The following is a 21994-nucleotide window of genomic DNA, read 5'->3' on the forward strand; positions in this document are numbered from 1 at the left end:
CAGAGATGTGTAAATGAAGTTAAATAATCCTAAGGGATGCTGTCATTCCTCTCTTGTTTGCTTTATTAATATGTTAAAATGAAATGTTTTATTCAGTGCTCTCAGTAGCATCCTGGTTTCAGAGAAACTCCTATCAGGGGCTTTGCATTTTCAGGCTAATATTCTCTGGGAATATTCCTATCTCCCTCTGGCTTCATGTTGATACAAGATTTTGGCTTTGACCTCACATGGTGAAAAAAAAAAATGGGTGAAACTCTCTGATCATAGATGAAACCCAGCAATAAATATAGAATCAAATTAAGGCAAACCCTTAGGGAATCTGCTTCCCACCCGATCCCCTTTTCTAGCAGCCCATATTTCATACACTTTTCCTATATCAGAAGAAAAAGTTGCTACGTAGAACTGAGTCATTACAATTAGTTACAAAAAAAGGTGATTCTGAGTGTAAATTCAAAAGTATAAAGAGCAGTTATGTAAGTATTACCTTTGGACACATATAGCAATGTTCAGTTAATCTAATAGCCAAGATGTAGTACTTATGAAAGGAGTTGGGTGAATTTTAAGGGAAAATGGAAATTGTACTTCAACATTAGCTTTGAAGCAAGGCAGCTAAGTTTTGTTTATACCACAGAAATAGTTAGAAAATGACTTGTTTAAAATTACTTTTGCATGACTTCTAAAGATTATGCATGTGCTTGTGTGTGTCGCTGCTTTGGCCTCTGGAATTCTGGAAATAAATAATAAATTTCAAACCCCATTCTCTTTTCCTTAGATGAAACAACTGGAGCCAAGGAACTACGGTCTACAGCTCAGAAGACTGGTTGATGAAAATACTGAATATTGTGCTCCTGAACCATACGAATACATAGTAGACCAGGAAAGTGTGATTCTTTTTAGATATAGCTCAGTGACGTCTGTAGCTACATTTGAATTACCACCTATAAATGTGTGATTTAGATCTAAAATAAGGCTTTAAAGCTGCTCATGCATTGCACTCTGCCATCCATGCTCACACAGTTCATGCCTGTGCAGACATTCAGATGGGTAGGCACTACAAACACTCTCTTCAAGAACTGTTTGAAAATTTAAGCAGGGATTTTGATACAGACATGAAGTGTCAGTCTCAGCTCCAGACTGGATTGTCTATATCTGTATTACTCTGTATTTAGCCCCACTGATTCCAGTCATGCTTGCAGCGTAACACAGTTCTCTGTGTAAATATACCAAAGTTTGGCTCTTTATTGATACAAATGGTATTGCATTTCTTTCCTATGATGTACCTTTATGTTCTGGTATTTACAATTTCATAATTTTATCACCTCTACTGCTGCTTTCTTTTTCCAACAGGTGTATGATGAAATAGAAATCTGCCCATTAAATGTTCATCACATTCATCTTACAAAGACTGAAAATATAACTGATTTTGGTAAGTTTAACTAAAACAGCTCTCAGGAATTTTTCTTTTTGTTATTCTGATTCCTGCTTTCTCTCTTCAGGGGCTTTCTGCCATTTTTAGGGCCATTTTTGTCAAAATCCGTGTCTGCAAAAGACTCATGACTTTATAATGAGGACTCAGATTACACTGGCAAATTCATTTCTTATTTCTCTGTTTGGGAAAGGCCTACTGTCTATTCTTCTGTATATGATAAATTATTCAAGCTTGGAATTTTCAGAAGAAAAATGTCCTTTGCCAAGGTTAATACTATCAACCAGACCATGGTCAAGGTCTGCCTTTTTTTTTGCATCAACACAGGTCGGCACAGTATCAACAAATTCTGACAGTCTTTTATTTGCAGGAGGTGTTTCTGCCTCAAAATAAATATATACTTAGCACAGGTATATAAATATATATACAGGTATATAAATATATACTATAGCACTTAGTAAAGTGGATCTGCGCTGTTTTTTATCTACATGTTTGTTGGTATGAATGTTTTTTTTTTTTTTCCTGGGCTCACTCATGGGTCTGTATGGATTTAGATTTGCTGCTTTTATAGGTTGGGTTTCCAGTTTCTGGAATTGTTTAAAACAACTCTGTGTCTCACAGACACATTATGGAACTCATACTGTAATGATAAGCTGTGTTATTGAAATGTCCTGTGGGGCCTAGGTAGAAAATATATATTTTTTTCAAATTGTAATTTGTCTTTTTACTGCACAGCATGACATTTCCTGGAAGTTGAGAAGACCTGTTAACTTTATCTGTCCTAAAAATGGCTGAGAAACAATAAGATAACTTTTCTATGATCTGTGGGTGCTTTCTCATGAGAATTATCAACTTGCTGATTGTGTTAATTCTACTAAATACACAAAATAAAAGTGTTGTTTCAGAGAAAGTTTATTTGATCTTAAACCTGTATTACTTCAGGTTTTGCTGTCACAGCTCAAGTTGACGAAAATCAGCATCTCACACACATATTTGTAAGTGATGTTCTCCCTGATGGGCTTGCATACAAGGAAGGTATGTACTATATTGACATTTAACACTGCACTCCATTATCATATCAGTTTCAAAACATGAAGGAGATTTAGTACTGCTATCTGTGAAATGGCTCTTGGCTTTTACTATTCATAGTTTTCTTTCCTGATGACCATGGAATATATATGCTAGTAGGAAAAATAACGTACACAGAATAACTGAATTATCCTGCCAGTATAATTAGAACAATTCTCCCGTGGAAACAAATTTTGCATTTGTTGATCTGACCAAGTGCTTTTGCATGAAGGAGCAGGCTGGAGGAAGAGATTTTCTCACACTGGGAAATCTCATGCTTGGTCAGTCTCCAAGACCCAAGACTTTTGGTGTTGCTAGCAGTGAAAAGTAGCCTCTCTCATGATAATAATTTTCTGTATACATTTCTCCAAGCTCCTTCTCTACTGTGGTGCTCATAAACCACGTTTCTCTTTGCAGGATCATGTTAATTCTGGTTCTCTGAAAAACAGAAAGGAGAAAACAGAAAACATAGAAAGTTTTAATAGCTACCTGAGAATAATGACCATTTAGTTGCTGCAAATCTTCAAAGACAGCAGTTGCTACTGTTTAAATTTTTACAAAAGCTTATAAAGACTCCATCTGCTGTTATTCCAGTTTTGCATGAATGATTTGATCTATGTGACTAGTTTCTTGTTCTTCCAGACTGGAAAAATTTTATACGTATTAATGTGCTGTATGCTGATGCCATCTTTTATAATGAATTCAGGATATCTGAGTCATGAGAAGTGCCTCTGTTCTGATCTTTTCAAAAATTGCACTCAACTTCCATTCTAAATCCTATAGCATCTTTAGGAATAATCAACTTGTATCAAAGTAGACACGAGATCAATCTGTATTTTTACGGACATATAAAACTTCCATCAGTTCTAACAGACTTATGGAAAATAAAAATAAAAGGTGAAACATTGTAAGGTTTGGTTTGTGACTTTCCTGTTTTATATTCCATTCTTCTTTTTTTTTTCTCCTTTTCCTGCCCTTTCACATGTTCCCAGGGCTACGAGTAGGCAATGAAATCCTGAGCATAAATGGAGAGCCTGTGTCTGATCTTGTCCTTAGGCAGATGGAGCTATTGTTTTCAGAGAGAAGCGTAATGCTCACTTTGAGAATGAGTCATTGTGGGAGTCAGCAACCCTTGTGTGCATCCTGGTCATCAGATGGTGACATTTCCAGGGATCCAAAAAGTTTGTTGCCACCTCCAAACCAGTCACAGCTTCTGGAAGAGTTTCTAGATAACTTCAGAAAGAATACAGCAAATGGTAAGAAGTTGACAGCAATTTTTTAAAACCTCATGTCATGTTTCTGCTTATGCCTTAGTAAAAAACCCAAATGCAAACCACTGAAGTTCCATTTATGCTCCATATGTTGTCTGTTATTTCATTATTTTCTATAAAGTAGAAATAGAATAAGATATGATCGTTTCTGCCAGAAAGTTACATTGTTTTAATCTGTTTGGCCACACCATCCAGCATTACTGGGCACAAGTCTCTGTAATGTTGGGTATCTCCAGTACATCCATTTCCCAGGCATGAGTGGTTGAAGTGATGTGATGATTTTCAGAGGCAGATGTATTGCTGTGTTTAACATGCTTTACAAATTTACAAATACATATACATTAATATGAATGCCATAATCATTAACACCTCAGAAATGAGTCATTCTGCTCCCACCCTAACGTACTATCCCTACTGTATTCCAGTCGACTGTAGCCAATTGCTGTGTAGAGTAGAGCCTTTGAAAACAGTTTTCACAGAGTCTGTTTTGCTACCATACCTGGCTGTATTTCTTATTTAATATGATACTGCTGTACTAAACATTGAATGAAGTTCAGTTGTATCCTAATGGTGCTGTGTCAGGGGCAGAACATAATGGGTTTACATATGAGGAGTACTAGACAGTGAAGGTGCCAAAAGACTTCGTGGTAAGGACAGCCCTTTGATGATTCTATGGCCTTGCCAACCCCAAGGAAGGTGCTAGTGCTCACTGCTGGGTTGTCTTTCAGATGGAAATAGGTGCTACATGGAGGGGCATGGTTACCCTTACCCTCCCTGGGACAGAGGGTCCTACGCAGGAGCCCACTGGCTCAGATCTGAGTGTGAACAGATTCCTGAATTTGTGCAGGGCCATTTGGTTGTCTCTGGCATGGGGTGTTTGCAGGGAGGAACACCCAGGAGTGCTCTGAGGAGTTGTGTGACAGGCTGTAGGTAAAACTGGTCACCTCCAGGGGCCTTCATAGGTATGTCTCCGAGCCAGAATGGCCCTAGGGATTGATAGCACTCAAAACTCAATCAGTTTCCTTAAGCAAGCCTCAACAACAAACAGATGAAGACTCACAGCCCTGGGATTGCTGTAAGAAGTTAACTGAAGATAAACCTTTGCATCCTTTCCATTAATGCTCACCGTTGCAGACTGCAGTTTTCTGTGTCACTGGGCTGGGGCAGACCGACGTGCACAGGGAGGGTGCTGTGTGGGAAACCCTTCTGTTTCCATGTCTCTGGTGGGATATGCTTCTTGTACTGTTAGAATACATATAAAATGCCTGTTTGAAACAGAAAGTATTCAGAGATTTGCTCTCCATCTTTTTTATGTCTTGACTAGTTTTCAAACAATACCCAAGCAAATTCGACTCCAGTTTCTTGAATGAAAAAGGTGCAGTTTTCTCACTGTGCCTCTGGGGGATGCTAGTAAAATTCTACAGGAAAGTTAGCCAGAGTGAACTGTTGTGTAAGGGATAGAAAGGAGAGGTACAAAAAGGGATCTCTGCTTTTTGTATATAATTATGGCGGCAAGTGTTTTATGATTGGATTTTTTTTTCATAATTAAAAATAGGAGAGAAGAAAAAAAATCGCATAGGAGAAGTTATCAGAATGAATTTAATTATAAAGCAATTTTATTAGGTCATCTTTTGAAATTAAAAGTAATCTGAATACAAGATTTGCAAGTAGCATCTCTCTCAGGGGCCTTAGTTCAATTTAAAATGCCATTAAATTGACTGGTGGCATAAAAGTTAGTGTAATAAAACAAAAATTATGATAGAGCTAATTAATTACATAATTACACCATGGCTATCATTCAGGTTGTTGGCTTGATATCATAAGCCAGCATTACCTGGAGTATTTGGTATAATAAATGTATATGTCCATCCACTAGATTCATCATTCTTCAGGGATAAATTTGCAACCTGTACAAATAGCCCATTATAATAGGAAATTACTGGAGTATATATTATACACTAAGCACTAGTGTATAAAACGACACAGTATACTTGCTTTTCTGTTTAAAAGCAGCAAAGGGAGGTTTATTTTATTCTGAAAGTGAACAAATAATTCAAAATTAAGCTTTGTGAGAAGGACTTTCATGTTTATTGAATTACCTAGAATAAGAGCTTAGTGTCTGATCATCTGATGAAGTTCAAATGAAAACAGAAGAAAATGACATTGCTTTGAATTAATAGATAGTCTTAAAGGGTTTAACTGTTCTATGTTCTTTTTCCTTATTCAGGAATTGAGTAAGATTTTAGATAAGAAGAGGGGTTCTTAGTAATCTGAGCAGGAATTTGGAGGCCAAGTTCTCATCTTTTTTTTTTTATTTATTTAATATTGTTCTATTTCCTTTGATAGCGTTGAGTTAATCACTCTTAAGAACACAGTTTTGGGAATAATTTCTGATATTTGTTAGTTCATTTTGAGTCTGCTATCTAAGACAGTGCCTTTGAAAGTCCATCAGTACCAGTGGAGGGACTCCTTTTTCAAAAATCAAGCACATGTTGTCCGAGGGTATATACCTAGAATTAAAAGCCTTAATGTTTCTACCGTCACCTTCCTGCTTTTAAAAATTAACTATTTCTATTTATTTTCCTAGAATATTGTGAGGATAAATAAGCTAAAATTAACAAAGTGCTTGGAAAATGAAAATTTTCAACGCTCTGAGAGTCACGCAATAATACCTTGCCTGCTGTTAGATGACAGCAACCAGGCAAAAGTAAAAGAGATTTTACTTTAAATCTCTGCCTTCATGTAACTCGGGTGGAAATAGTTTGTCCACATTTATTTACAGTTTTGTAACTGCTCAGCATAACCCTGATTAATGCCTTTTCATACATAACCTACTGCACAGAGGTTGTTCAACCATTCCTCATGCCAAACTTCAGCAGATTTTACTTTACAGAAGAGAAGTGATTGACTTTCTCCAGTCACTGACTGTTCTACTCCTAAAAATCATTCCCGGGAAATTTTACTGTGGGAGTGATTCATTCCCTCCAAGAGGGTGCCAAAGCCTTGTGGCAGTATTTTGGAGCTGCCTGTGGTCATGTCATTTGACCTTCCACATGGCAACACTGTGTTGTTGCTGCTTAGCCACTTGACTGGCAATAAACTCATTCTGGAAAAGCAGTGAGCTGCAATATTTTTAAAAAATATAGTTATAACTGTGGAAAAACAAACAGCAGAGCAGCTAAACTTGCTCCAAGCTCCAGTGCTAAGGAAATTAAACAAATGTTTGTATAGTAAGAAAAAAAATGAGAGAGAATTGGTGTAGAATTCTTATGACTGTAGAGAAAAAGTAACTCTTTTTTAGGATGGCATGGAAATTTAAGGAATAAATAGCAGAGAAGGAGCAAGAATTGAAAACTGTATTTTCCAAGATGGCCCCATGTGCATTCACAGTATATCTACAGAGTGCTGAAGCAGGAGGCAGAAGCTTTAGTAGGTGTGAAAACCCATCGAAGTGTGTGAGTTGCTGTCAGAGTTGGGCAACTTTGTTTTATTTTCCCAGCAAGTGGACTTTTGCCAAAAAAAGCTGTCATTTCTGGGTAACTGACACTGTTGAAATCAATTCTAATTTGTAAATAGTTTTGATTTTATAAAAAGTAAAGAAGAAATACAAAGTGGGCAAAGTGGGGGATGATGGCAGTTGAGATATGCTTTAGCAAGTTTTCATGAGGAATAGTTTTTGTCTGGAAGAATCAGAGAAGCAAATGGCAAAGAAACTATTTAAAAAATCATGATAATTATTTTTTAAAAAACGTAAGGCTGCAAAGTGAAAGTTTTGCTCCTCCTCCTTCTCAGCACTGCCTTGGCCCATTTGTCCAGCCCCCAGCACTGGTCCTGCCCCCCTGTGCTGACACTGGCACTTGTAGGAGTCCTCCATGAAGACAATTAGGGACAAACCTTTTTTTTTTTTTTTCTTTTTTTTTTCTTTTTTTTTCTTTTTTTTCTTTTCTTTTCTTTTCTTTCTCCCTTGCAAACTCAGTGAATTGAACTGGTGGGCACAGAGGTCTGACCATGGTCAGAGCCAGGTAAGCAGCAAGACCTGCAGGTAGGAGGAGGGAAGGCATTGGGAGGCAGAGCTGCTTGCAATAAGAGTTGCTTTTAGAGGTGGCAAGCTCTTTTTCAGCTCTTCATCTATGAAATATCTGCCAGACATTTATGCAAAATGTAACTGTTTCAAGAGGAGAATCAGTGGTTTAAACTCTCACATGAGAAGTGTCTCTTTTGTTTTCCAATAAATAATCCACTTCTGATTTTAACCTTTGCAAGCTTACTCAGAAGCAAAGTGCCTCAGTTGACCTATTTCAACTATGTTTCAAGGGGTAGTTTCAGAGCCTCTGTAAAGCTAATTAGGAAACCACAGCTGCTCCAGAAAACTTTTCTCCTTTCAGGTACTGTTGAGCCTAGAGAAAAGAAAAAGGCAGGGGCTGGCTCTGTCTGTGCTTGTGTCACCGTCTGAGCCTTGCTATGCAGTGCAGAAGCAGTTCCTGCATGTTCTTCTAGCCCTTTTGGAGTTGGAAGACCTGTATGTCCCTTAAGAGAAGAAGGAAAGTCAGAAGGAAGGGGAAGTTAACTTGCTGCTTGCAATAGCAAGCACTAGCTACTTGTGCCTTGCGCATTGCTTCCCTATTGTTTTCAGAGCATTTCATAAGCCTCTTATAAGCTAAGATTCAGAGCATTTTGCAAACAAAAGTAAAACTACACCAGAAGACATTTTTGATATAACCTATTCATGTAGTTCTTTGCAAATTGCAAAGTTTTGTTTGCCTAAATTCTTTTAATCTTGCAGCAGGGCATGGTCTTTCTGGTGCTGCAAAACTGTCCTTATGAGAAATCAATGCCATTTATTTTTATTCAGTCACAGGAAGCTTTTTTGAACTCTGAGGAGATGATTGCTTCTTAGCTTCCTGAGGACTCCCACAGTCTTGCTAGGCCATCTGTGAGGAAGGTGTGCTGGTGTTGCAGGTCTCTGAATGTTGTTGGCTCTTTCCTGGTCATTTGAATACGTGATATCTGATGGTTTGCATGGTGTGAATATGCTAGAAAAGCAGTGTCACAGCACAATCGTATTGTTGCCTATGCAGGGTGACTGGCTATCAGTGTGAAGATCTATGACTTCGAGTTTCTATTTTCACTCGTTACCCAATTTACTTCAGCAGGAAGCTATGCAAGCACAAGAGAACATGCTGAGACTGGGTGTCAAGGCGAGCTCAGAGATAAGGTGTACGTTTGAAGTTGCCTTGGAAAACTGTTAAGTTGGCTTTCACAACGACTGCTTTTGCAGCATTAATGTAAATATGGTGGAACTGTGTTCTGGTCTTTCACTGGGAAAAGAATATTTGTGGCTCTCAGCAGCACCTGGGACTATTAACAGCGTAGCAGTAAATTCAAAGAAACATTAATCTCCTCACAGGAGCACTTGTTGTCTACTGTGTGTTGTGCAATACAGAATGTTTCCCAAGAAGGGTGGTTTAATGAGCTCTTACTAGCACTTGACAAACGCTTCTCTTTGCTTCCTGCTAGATGCACATGCTGCAAATTAAAAGACTGTTTATGCTCTAAAATGGGACAGCCTTAAATGCTCTTCGTTGTGCTTTTCTACTGATAGTGCATTCTGTTCTGCTTTGCTAATGCTGCTATGACTTAATCCCTATGAAGTCAATGGTCTAAAGTTGTGGTTTTTTTTTTTTTTTTTCTGGTGTAAGCTCTGTTAAACCCTGTGGAGCTGCGCACTTTGACTCTGTGGCAATACATGGACACAAATTCTGATGTTACCCATCCTACTGAATTCTGTAGACTGATAATACAGTAAGCAAGGAGATTTATTAATAATGATAAAGTTTGAGACATGCACATGCCTTTGGCACATTTAAAACACATCAAATGGCAGATGTTATATGTTTCATAGAAGTAAAATAGATTGGGTAATTATAAAACCCAACTGTCTAAGCCAGCCACAAATTCTTGCTAAACTATTAAATTACTTTTTTTTTTTTTTTTTTTTTTTTTTTTTAAACTCACTGGTTTTGTGTCTGAGATGGAGCTGAGATGGAGGAGAAAATGTTCCTCTAAGGTGGTGCATTTGGCCAACTCCATTTATTGTCTTTCTTTGCTAGGTACAGATAACCACTGAGCAGTAGCACAGCAATCAGGAGAGCTGCTGGCAGCATCCCTGCATGTCACCCAACAGCCTTCAGCAAGACTCTATTTAAGAAGATGTCAGGGAATGTGCACTTGGGAAATGCATGCATGCACATGTGCAAATTCCAGTGTAAAGTGTTAAGATTAAAACTGGAAAGCCTGCACGGTTGTCTGGCTGGTAGATACTTGTAAAGAGAAAGTTTAGCAAGCTAAACAACTCCATAAAAACATACTGAAATTCAGGAAGTAATCAGGCATTGCTACAGAAGCATAGGCAGTTATTTCCTACTATCTTGCTAATTTGTATCTCTTATTGATAACAGAATTGAGAAGTGAATCAAATTGCTTTGTTTCCTGACCAACAGTTTAACCAACAAAGGAACTCCCAGGGGTTCTAAAAGATTCTGCTCTAATTTCAAAATGGATGTTTCTGCAGATATTTAAGGGAAAAAAAGAAGAAGAAGAAAAGAACATAAAGCGGCCTACAGAAAGTCACACTTGCAGAAGTAGGTGGCTGACTGGAGCTAAGCCGCTGTTCAGCACGTGGCTTAACATAGTTAAAGCTGTATGGTATAAGAATATTTGCACGAACATACTGGCTTTTTATAAACATGAAAATGTGCAGTGGTTGAACAAGAAGCATCTCTTTTCTCACTGAAGGATGAGAATAAAGGAGACTTATACTAGTTGAGTATTTCAGACTCTTGCCTGAAGAATGAGCTTCTCTCTTTCTAGGCTTTATCAGATCCACAATAAGAAGAACTCCGGTTCTGCTACCCTTTGGCAAGCATATCGAGAACCTGCTGATGTTTCAACAGTTTGCTCTCTGAAACCAAAACATCTGGATGAGAGAGGCTGCAAGTAGAGCCCTCTTGTCTGGCCAGTAACTGCAAGCCTAGTTTGGTAACAATTAGTCTTGTCAGTGACAGGCATCTATTAATCATGTTTTGAAGAACACTACCTAGGAAGACTGGTGTTATGACAACTGCATTATAATCTTCTTTCCAGGTTTAACATCTTGAATGTATTACTGAATGATGTTTCTAGCTACACCAAAGAGTCAGCTGAACTGAGAACATGCCTTCCAGCCAGTTATGAAATGCTTACAACAACCAAGTAATAGAAGCCAATATATCTTGCAGAAAGAAAAATGTTCTGAATGGTAAAATTAAGTGCATTTTTAGTGTGTTTTTCTTATTTGTTTAGTTTTCATTTTCTAGGAACTTAATTTACTTGTACTAGTAGAGTCAAGTTGTGTTAATTTAGCAAGAGTTTAAGAGTCAGTATTCAAACATATGCTAAAGTCATTGTGAAGAACTTGAAAATTTCCTGAACAGGAGAGGAAGAGCCTTTTATTTGGTAATAAATTTAGTATTTCACTACCTTTTGAAATGTTGGTTAAAGCAGCAGAAAAGCACAGTTAATAACCAAAGTTATTACCTTACAAAATTGTTTTGAATTTAATCCAGCAGTGGAGTCTGAGCGCTTAAGTAGTAATACTTGCCTGTGAGTACCAACTGCAGGGAAACAACTGAACTGGCATTATGCAGTAGTTAAACACTTAGCTCTATTCAGTAATTTTAGCTGGAATTTATGTAACATGAATAATTCCGTAATTCTGTAAAACTTAACTGGAGATTAATAAGAATGTACACTTTGGATCCATGGTACTGAAATGCCGACCTTACTGTTTTACATTTAGTTCCTAGTGGTAATGAGAGGCTGGAGAGCAGCCCTACAGAAAGATATCTAGGGGTTCTAGTTGGGGTCAAATTGAACATGAGGCAGTAATGTGCCCTGGGAGGACAAAGGGCCAGCTGAGAGTCCCTTCCATCCCTAGGGGATAATGTGAGCCAAAGAACTCAAAGATCTGATTCTAAAATAAGCAAGACATAGGAGTTATTCATGACAGAATTAGTGAACCCAGAACCTTTTCCTGCAAAATTTGAATGCCTTCTTCAACAAAGATTGAGAGACTATCTCTTGAAAGCCATTCTAAAATTCCTTGGGATTAACTGTTACTTCTTGAAAGGTATTCGTTGGAGCCATTTAGAAAGAGAAAAGGATACAGAAGGAAATGCTTGCATATCTATCTTCTTAACTTCACTACAAAAAAGTAAATATACTGTTGAAACCCTGAAATATATTTAGTTACATCAGACCAAGATAAATAGCACAAGCATTCTACCTGCCAGGCTTAGTTATTTAACTGAGGTTATGAGTGCTACTCTCCAAGGGAGCATTGTTAGAGTTCAACACACTGATATTTTGTGTCCCTAGGCAATGCTGGAATGCTTCACTCACCACTCCCTGTTTTTCAGTGAGTCAAGGAATAAAGACCACCAAGACTTTGTACCTTTCTGAGATTTAGCTCAGGCTTTAATATTGGTTTAAGAAATATTTGTTGTTTTCTCTTGTAAATCTACTTTTCTCTTAATAGTAACATTGGCTAGAATTATATGGAAATTAAAACCTTATGATAATTAACTGATCAGTCTGGAGAATTCATGTAACAATGAAGAATGCAGCTTTCCATACTTCGGTTAAGTTTATTGCCCAAATATATATTCTTATTTCCATCCTAACCACTAGCTACTCTCTCTAGCAGAAGTCTACAGATGGAGAATATCTTACACGCTAAAGGTTGGCTGTGTAGTTTGTTACTTGCTATTTACAATGTATATATGAAACCACCAGACAGCACCAGAGTTTAAAAATGCTGCTAATTGCTCTGACTGGGGATCTGGATATCTGTCTTTTACAGACTAGACCAAGGGTATCCTAATTGGTAGAAGTTTTGTGTGTGCATGTATTTTTACATCCTAAACGTCTATCTACTGCAGATAAAAATCCTCAATCAAGTGAATGGGAAATGAGAGCACCATTTCCTTCCTAAGAGCTAGAGAACTACAACCAGATAAGTCTGCAGCAGAAAAAAAGCTAGAGTTAAAAACAAAAATCTAAGGTGCAATCAGCAAGCAACTGAGGTGGAGGATGCAGGATGCTACTGACACTAGGGTTTCCTCACCTACGTGCACTTGTTATATAAACATTATCTTAGTCTCTGATGCTCTTTGCCAGAATCCTTACACACAGTACTAATGAAACAAAGTAATTTCTGAGGTCTACTAACAAGCAGTTGTCTAAGTATGTGCCTGTGTAGCCTGTAGTTAGTTTTCACATACTTTAGCTTTCATGTTCTATATTAATGCTACATTAATGATAGAAACAAAGAACGGAACAGAATTTCCAGACTCACAGAATCCAGTCCTCTGCTAGTTGAGGCTTTCAACAACCTTGTTCATAGAGTTGTTCTATCATATTTTAAAATAGAGTAGTCTATTAGCAGCCTTTGTTCCTGGATAAGCCTGTCAGAAATTCATTCATGTTATGTTTAAATGCCCATCTTCTCATTATTCTTTGCATAGGCAAATTCCTGGCCAGCGTTATAACTGATCCAGGCTCGATCATTGCTTAGGTAGCTTTAACTCAAAGCTTTATGGTTTTACCCCCTTCTCCACACTCTCTTGCTTTTCATTCATGTTTCTAACTGATGAGCCATGGCTTATAGAAGGAATTGTTCTTATGAGTCCTTAAAATTGTGTCCTGCACATATTCATTCTGGGATTGTGGCTCTATCTTCAAGGTCATTTTGCACGTTCCGTATGGTAGTTAGTCGTCATCTTGATATGTATTAAGTTTGATTGATCAGTGTGTTGAATTGTAGTAATTCCTATTGTACTTTCTACTAGCCAGTTCTTCCATGATTTGGTTCCTATATTCTTCCATTTTATGAAATGATATCCCTTGAGGTATTATAAAGGTGTAAAGGTGTTTTAATTTTATTTATTTATTTATTTATTTAAGCTTAGACTTCTGATTGTGAAAGCCTTTGGTGTGTTTCTATGAAGGTCACTTCCTACAATAGAGTCCCCAAGCATTTTTACTCCTTTTAACATAGATATTACTTGTTATTCAAGAAATTATCATCCTGTCTTCTCCATTAGCATCTGGATCATTATGAAAATGGTTTCCTGCCTCATTTTTTCCTGCTGAAGATAGACAGGTTTTAATCTGGGCCACTTGCATCGTATGAGACCAGGTTTACCATAAGCAAGACACCAGAAGGGTCTCAAAGGATTAACTACTGTTAACAGGCAACTCACCTTAGCTGGGACAGACCCAGGTTGAGATACCTACCCTAATCTGACAGAGCAGGGGACTTTATCTCTTTACCCTGCACCATAGATTAATATCCTGATGTCAAGCTATTTCTTTTTTGCTCTGCGGAATTTCTTTCTCAGCATTTTGGGGGGGAAAAAAAAAAAAAAAGCATAAAATAAAAGAACAGTTTCATTCTGATGCAAAGCAAAGGTTTTTGAAATCTTGGGAATATGGCAAAATGGAAAACCAATTTTCCATATGGCTTTTATGGCTTTATTTTTATCAAGGTCAGGGCTGCCTGTGACTGTCAAAAGTGCCTCTTCACTTGCAGAGAGTAGTTATCAAGTGATGCTCAGAACTGCTGCTGCTGCCAAGAGCTGAAAATGACGCCCCTGCACTTCTCTTAGTATGTCTTGGAGTGAGAGAATGGGTACATTTAATTTTGCTGTGTTACCTTCTCTTGTAGATCTAGAAGGATTTTTATTTTTATTTATTATTTATTTATTTATTTTTTGCAATTTATTGTTGTCAATAGAGTGGCAGATGGAAACACACCCTCTTCTTGTAGTTTGAAAAAGGGGCTGGTTACACCACCTACATAGTGCTTGACACTTGGTAACACTTGATATGCTTAAGACGAGTATTTCTCTTTTTGAAATTGGTGAGAAAAATCTAAAACAGAACATGTTTCAAAGTTTTACAAAAAATAATTATAAAAGAAGCAGAATTCTCAGTTTATACTTTTTCCCCATGGTAATTTTGCCTTTGTTTGCAGCCAGTGGCTGAAGTGGTAAGAGCAACACCGAGTAGAAAGTAATTAAGTCTTCTTTGTTAATTGAACAGAAAAAGGAGATTGGTAGCATTTGAATTTGTTGATGACTTCTTTAGGGTGAATGAATTGCTGGATGTTAATGTTTTCCAATTGGTTTCCTTTGGTTTCTTGGCTAGGAAGGTTATTGTTGTCTCAGATATCTGTTGGAGGATGTTTCCATTGTACCTCATCACTCACAAATATTTGAATGTCTTCTATTTTGACCACTTGTACATGTTTCACCACAGAGACGTGGAAGAGGCATTTTTGTAGGTGTACAGAGCTCTCAGATGTGCTGTATTTTTATCTTTCTCATTGATTCTTCCATCTGTTCACTCCATGCCCACTTTAAACCAAATAATTAGTAATGAGGAACATGACTTAGGAAGTATCTTTCAGTTTTTAGTGGTTACATTATCATTTCTTTCTCTTTGCTATTTGTCTTGAGTGATTCAGAGTCATGTATCTACCTGCCAACGAGACACAATATTGCAGAAATAATGGCACTGGGAAGGAAGTTCATTTGCATTTATTGGTCCAAAGCCTGATACACACACCACACTTCCTTCTTTGGTGACGATGTTGATAGTTGAAAGTGATCATCGGGTTCTTAATGCTTGATCATTCATCACTAGCAAGCAAGCATAAGGCTTGTTGTGCATGTCATATGTTGTAGTTTCACACAATGGCATTTTGTCCCTGTGCTTTTCTGAGGATATTATCATTTATCTGAGGTTGCTACTTAGATTACTCACAGTAAGCTGACTCGTATTTTAGCATCTGGAGGTTCTCCTGTTTGCTAAATAGGAAGCAGCTATCTGCTTCTGAGATATCTGTCCTTCTCAGATGGAAGGAATATGCATTTGAACTCACTGTATGTGAGTGTCTACATGTGTAAATAGAACAGAGGGATGTTCATTCAGCATCATGTGAGAAAGATTATGTTAAAATATTGAAACCAAATTTCATTTAACTCGACAATGTTATCAGATGCTTTCTTCTTCCAGAAAGGTTTATTACAAGTGTATCGATAGGATAAATCTAATATACTATGGTAGTGGTATTGTATAGGCAGAACTAGTAATGGGATACTCCCCATTACTGTTCTGGACATCTCCTAGGCAATATAGTTCCAGCAAAGCAGTCATTTTTTTTCTTTTCTAACTAGTTAGTAATGTAATTGTACTAAGTAACATAGAGGTGGTTAAAAAGAAAACACCATTGCCAGGAAGTGGCAATTTGATCTTTTGTTTAGATAATTTTTAGGAATATATATCTACTTGCATACTTTTCTGTGTTAATTTTCAGCAAAGATCCAAAATGTTATATACTGAAACAATTTTTATACTTGCGTGGCTATGACATTGATCTGAATGCTGTACACACTCTCTGTGTTTATGTTGCTATCCTGAAAGAACAGTGGCTACCACAGCCTGCAAGATAACAGTTTTAGAGTTTTTGAACATCTTTGCTAGATGAATCCCGTGGTACAGCTCAATCCATATGTAAAAGTTTAAAGAAGACTCAGTTTTATGGGTTGCCTTATTATTCCTGTTTCATTTAGTCAAACAAGGGAGAATTTCAGTATTCTGCTTGTGATCTAAGGCTTTGCACTTGACGTTTCACATTCTTTAAGGCAGTGTATATTTTCTTTACCCTTTGACTTATTTTTTAGCTATGCAGTTGATGTTAACGCTTCTCTGCTATTTGGGAATAGCTCAGTGATGTGTAGGAACGAATCCAGAGGAAATCTGCTTCCACAGTAAAAGGAGAAAAGGGAGACAGGATATGGATGCTAAACTGATCAACAAGTCATGCTTCCTTCCTTCCCTCTCCGTGTTAGTTTGGCATACAATGTACAGTAGGATGTCCTTTTTCTCTTTGGATCCTTTCCATGTACTTTTAAAATTTACTATTTAAAATGGCATTTAATATTGCTTACTCTTAACTATAATCAGTTTTTGCGCCAATAGCAAATGCTATAAAAATGGCCAAGACAATATAGATCAATGTCTGACAGTCCAGGAGACTACAAGAAGAAGAAAAAAAAAAAAAAAAAAAAAAGAGTGAAGGGAAGAAAAGATAGATTATATGGAAAAAGTGATACAATAGTTTGCCTGCCTGCTTTGGCTGTTGTCATTATGATTTGTTCTGTTCTTGGGATCTACTGATTGTTTTAACTTATTGTCATTTTTTTACATTTATGCTTTTGCTTCATTGCTTACATACGTTAGTTTCACTTATTTCCTGTTTTGTAAAGGACTGATACATTGTGGCCAGCAGGGTAAGGGAGGTGATTATCCTCCTCTATTCTGCACTCATGGGGCCCCTTCTGGAGTACTGTGTCCAGGTTTGAGTCTCCCAGCACAGAAAGGATGGGGAGCTGTTGGAGCAGATCCAGAAGAGGCCATGAAGATGATCAGAGGGCTGGAGCACCCCTCCCAGGAAGAAAGGCTGAGGGAGTTGGGTTTGTTCAGCTTGGAGAAGAGAAGGCTCCAGGGAGACTCATTGTGACCTTCCTGTGCTTAAAGAAAACTTATAAGCAGAAGGGAGACTGACATGGTCTGGTAGTGTCAGGACAAGGGAGAATGGCTTAAAATTAAAAGAGGGCAGATTTAGGTTAGATTTTAGGAGGAATTTTTTTACTGAGAGGGTGGAAAGAGACTGGGACAGACTGCCCAGAGAAGTTGTGGGTGCCTCCAACCCTTGGAGGTGCTCAAGGCCAGGCTGAATGGATCCCTGGGCAGCCTGCTTATGGCAGAGGTGTTGGAACTAGATGACTTTTAAGGTCTTTTCCAAACTAAGCCATTCTATGATTAATGGTCACTTTGTTAATCAAGGAAAGAATGTAAGTTTCCCAGTGGTATCCAGTTTGATATCAGGTAGCTCTCTGATGAGAAAAACAAACAGACAATCTCAGCTGCATGCTGTGTGAAGGTAGGGGAAAATAATGGCACTGAAAAACAGAAGACAAATAAAAAGAGTCCAAATGGGAAATAAAGTCAATTAATGTTTTAGGAGTTGGCTTACTTTTTGTGAATCCAGGAGCTGACAGTGACTGAAGTCAGTAGCCATTCATGTGGACCCATATACAAAAGGGAGGCTCAATATGACTTTAGAGTTCCAGAAGGCAGAAGAAAATAATTCATGCATGGTGGAGGAAGAAGGGTAAAAGCATAATAAAATAAGTAGACAAGATAGGCTCCACATTAAGTTCTTAATGAAGATGTGTGATTGGTGAAACTGTGTAAAATGTGTTGTTTCTGCAAAGGTAGCTTAGGGACTCTGAGATATCAGAAGTTACACCTGACTTCAGAGGGAAAAGGCACAAATACTGAGAAGAGAAAAGAGATGGGACACTAGTCCTAAGTGGAGAAAGACAGAAGTCAAGTCTTTGGCATCTGAGTGTAAAGTGTCAACCTTGACACTAAGCTTGAGATAGGTGGTGCTAGTTCAGGTCTAAAATTCCCACCTCCCTCTCCGCTTGAGTTTATGAATCCTTGCTAACAGGAACTATTTGATGGGGACAGGCCAGCAACAAGTCCCTGTCCTCAACCAAATTGAAGCCAGAAAGCAATGATATTGCTGAGCTGGCTGGGGAAGGGAAGTCTGCTTGGTAGCTCTCCATCAGAATCAGAGGATGCAGAGGATACAACAACTGCCTCACAGTAAAAATAAAAATAGCAGAAAAAGCCCCACTTCAGGATTTAAACACTGAAGTGGAGAGAGAATTACATTACTTCTAGTTCTCATGATTTTATTACAAGATAAATAATACTTTTTTCCAATTATCGCCTTGGTTTTTGAAGTCAGTGTTTAAATGAGAATCTCAGCTTTCATATAAAAATAAATATGCAGCATTTGCAGGTGTTGAAGAAAACTTTGAAAATGTGGTATATCCTAGAGGCTTACAGGACAGAAAACAGGACTTGGGTTGATAATACTGCTGATCAAAAAGTAGAAGAATTTGCTTCCCTTCTAATAGTTTTTTTTTAATAAAGAATTCTCTGCACATTTTAAGCAACCAGTTGAGGAAACGTAAAGAAAAAATTACTATTTTTATATGAATGTTCAGTGTTGTTTGATGAATCTTGAGTTTACACATAAATGAGGTACAGCCTCTCAATAGGTAGAGTAGGACATTCCCTAGTACTCTGTTTTTTCATTTTTCCAGATGCCCTGCACTTGAAATCCAAATTTATTAAAATTGGTTAACTGCTAGTGACAGGAAGAAATTTGGTCAGTATTATCAGCTGTAGTGCTTGTTCCAAGGCAAAATTCTCTTTTTAAATCTGTAAGGGATTCAGGTCTAAGTCATGTCAATAGCATGTTCATCCAAGGAGAACTACTGAGAGCATCCTCATTGGTTGTCTTAGCACAGTGTGCTGATTATAAATAAATCTACTTTAGAAAGCATGCTGCTAGCAAGAATGTGAGGCTCGTTTTTGTAGATCGGAGATGCACATTGCTTCAGATGGTTCTTACATGTCCAGCTCATTGTTTTGAAAGCAGAATTTTCAGACATAGCTTCTCTTTACTTTGTCCTCTTCTGTTATTTTCCATATGGCGGGGGGTGAGTGGCAAATCTTTTATTTCTTATCTTGCCCTATAAAAATTCTTCTAGGCACTGAAAGTATCTGCAGATAAAAGCAAATACTTTTCCTGTTCATCTCCTGTAACCCTCTAAATTATTTGTTTTCTCTCAAATGCAGATTTTGATAATGTGCCCGATGTCACATCCAGCTTGAAAAGGAGCAGTACTGATGGCACTCTGGACCAAGTACCACAGAGGGAGAAGACTGATCCACCTTTCAGGGTAAGAACATGCCTGACATAAGAATCGTTAAAGGTGAAGAGGTAGAGATATCACATTGTTAACACTCTGTGTTTTGTGGGGGCAAAAATTTTTATATGTGGCACTAATTTGGAAAAAGATGCATGCATATTAGCTGTATTTAGTGTTTTACTGTCTTGAGGTCATGCTGGCAGGTCAGCATCTCAGGAATAGCTGCTGCGTCTCCAAAAGCATTGTGATAGGGGCAAATGGCAAAGAGATGGAGACTTGTCAAATTCCTCTTTCTGTGTTGCTTGAACCTACTTCTCCAGAGAACGATGAAACTAGTGCAGCTTTTTAACTGATAATTCTTACTTTTTTTTTCTTTGTATTAGGACTTGTTGAGATTTCATTGACAAAAGCAACACTTACGTAACATGAATAATTTCAACTGAACTGCAAACTTTGAGAGATGCAGTTCTGGGGATCCTAGTGATTTCTGCTGTCTTATTTGAAGAACCTTTATGCATTTGCAATTATTGTTTAACTTCAGCTGAAATAATGGATGCTCATGCCTATTCTCAGTTAGGGCTTTGGAGAATGATGTGGGAACCGTCACAGTTAGTGTCTATCTTTGAATGCATTGGTCTTCAGAGAGCAATTTTTTGCCCTTCTTCTCCACATCTATCAAACTGCAGTCTGTGTCCAGCCCAAGTGCATATTGTTTTGAACCCCCCAGCTGCTAGCATGAGTAGTTTTCATGTCTGTGGACTTTACTAGGCATTGCCATTCTGACAGCAGAATTGTTTTGGTGAGTTGGTTGTACCTCAAATCAAATGTATAGTAACACTTATGTTACACAATTACATAACAGAAAAGAATTTTATATGGTTCAGGAACGTATTACTGGTTGTATGGAATATTTAGATAGGCAGGCAGAGGTAAGAGAGGAACAGCAGAAAGCTAGAGATGAAGCAAAATGTAAAATCTCAGAAGACCAAAATGAAGAAGATGTGTTTTGCCTCTAGCCATACCCTAACCACAGGAACTGATTTTCTTTTATGTTTGCAGTCCTTTTGTATTCTCCTTCAGTCAAATACAGATGACTTTATGCAGTTATCTTTGAGAGTAAGGAGAAGCCTGGCGATTTGGGGCCTTTAGCCCATCTCTTTTTTCACAGGGAATTCCCGTGGAGATAATCTCTATCTTGTGTTCCACCGTGATTATGCTTCCAAAACGTCATTGCAACCGTAAAGAATAAATCCTATGGGGATTTTTCTTCCCTTAGGATGCATTTGGCAGTGACAGTGCAGATTTCTCTACTGTCCTGTTCTAGGGCATCTGGAGTGTGTTACAGTCAGAGCCAAAATACCTTCCACCTTTGTGAGAACCCAGGCGAGATGACACCTATGCAGCACCTGTGTGAGCTGGCTGGTGCTCGGCCATGTCACCCCTGCATCCCTGGTGCAAGGTGCCCTGCTTGCCTGGGGTGCATGCCACCCCCAATGTGCCATGCAGGCAGGGGGACTGAGCACCCATCCTGCTGGAGGGGAGGTGGCTCTGCAGCTTCAGTTTTGCTTTAGCAGAGAAACAAAGGCTTTGTTTGTCAGTCACCCCTGATTGTCTGTCGAATACAGCAAATCATAGGAAACTAGGGAGTGTTCAGCTGGATTTAAATACACAGAGAACAATTCTTTCAGAGCAGTTTTTACTAAATTTGCTCTGATGCTCTGAATTATGTGCTATGGTTGTAGTTTGAAAAGAAAGAGGGGAAAACAGATAGGTCTGTTCCCTGACCTCTCTCCAGCTGAAAAACCATCACATCCATCAGCATTAATGGCTTGTGCACAATTTGTTGTAACTGCCCAGACCATACTGCAGTTCACTCCTTGGGCTGGCGTGCAGGTCTGCTAGTGTCATTTCATTAAAAGCTATTTGAAGTTGTCCTAGTTTTCTAGGTGCAAGGGGGGAGACATATCTTGGCAAATCAAAGGCAGTCTGACTTGAACTGCAGCTGTAAACGAGTCTGTGACAGCTCTACAATTTCTGCAAATGGTTTGTAATTGACTGCCGCTTTTCTGTTGGAGAGTGCCTATTACTGTCAGAGCTTTTGTCTGACCCTTCTGATTTCTCCAATAAATGGAGAATTAAAAACCTCGCAGTAAATTTTGGAAGCAGTATATACTGTACGTGCCTCAGTAATTGGCTATTAAAAAAAAAAATGATTTCTGTTTTTATAGCTGTGATTTGGGACTGCTCACCAGATGAACAATAGCTATTGCTAATAAAAGCTAGTTTGAGGAAATTGTGTAGCCTCAAAAAGCACAGCATCTGGATTTGTTTTG

General features: G+C 38.1%; 1 protein-coding gene across 2 annotated transcripts in view; it reads left to right on the forward strand.

Annotated features, from left to right (window-relative positions):
- TIAM2 (TIAM Rac1 associated GEF 2) overlaps positions 1 to 21994 on the forward strand; it is an 86253-nt gene that overhangs the window by 35742 nt on the left and 28517 nt on the right. For both annotated transcript variants that reach the window (XM_085217066.1, XM_085217067.1), the window contains exons 10-14: positions 773 to 874; positions 1345 to 1426; positions 2369 to 2461; positions 3487 to 3750; positions 19588 to 19691. In XM_085217066.1, the coding sequence (XP_085073192.1) occupies positions 773 to 874; positions 1345 to 1426; positions 2369 to 2461; positions 3487 to 3750; positions 19588 to 19691 (645 nt within the window). The remainder of the gene's footprint in view (positions 1 to 772; positions 875 to 1344; positions 1427 to 2368; positions 2462 to 3486; positions 3751 to 19587; positions 19692 to 21994) is intronic.

The sequence above is a fragment of the Meleagris gallopavo genome, chromosome 2, assembly GCF_905368555.1.
Source record: "Meleagris gallopavo chromosome 2, MGAL_WU_HG_1.1, whole genome shotgun sequence".
NCBI lineage: Eukaryota > Metazoa > Chordata > Aves > Galliformes > Phasianidae > Meleagris > Meleagris gallopavo.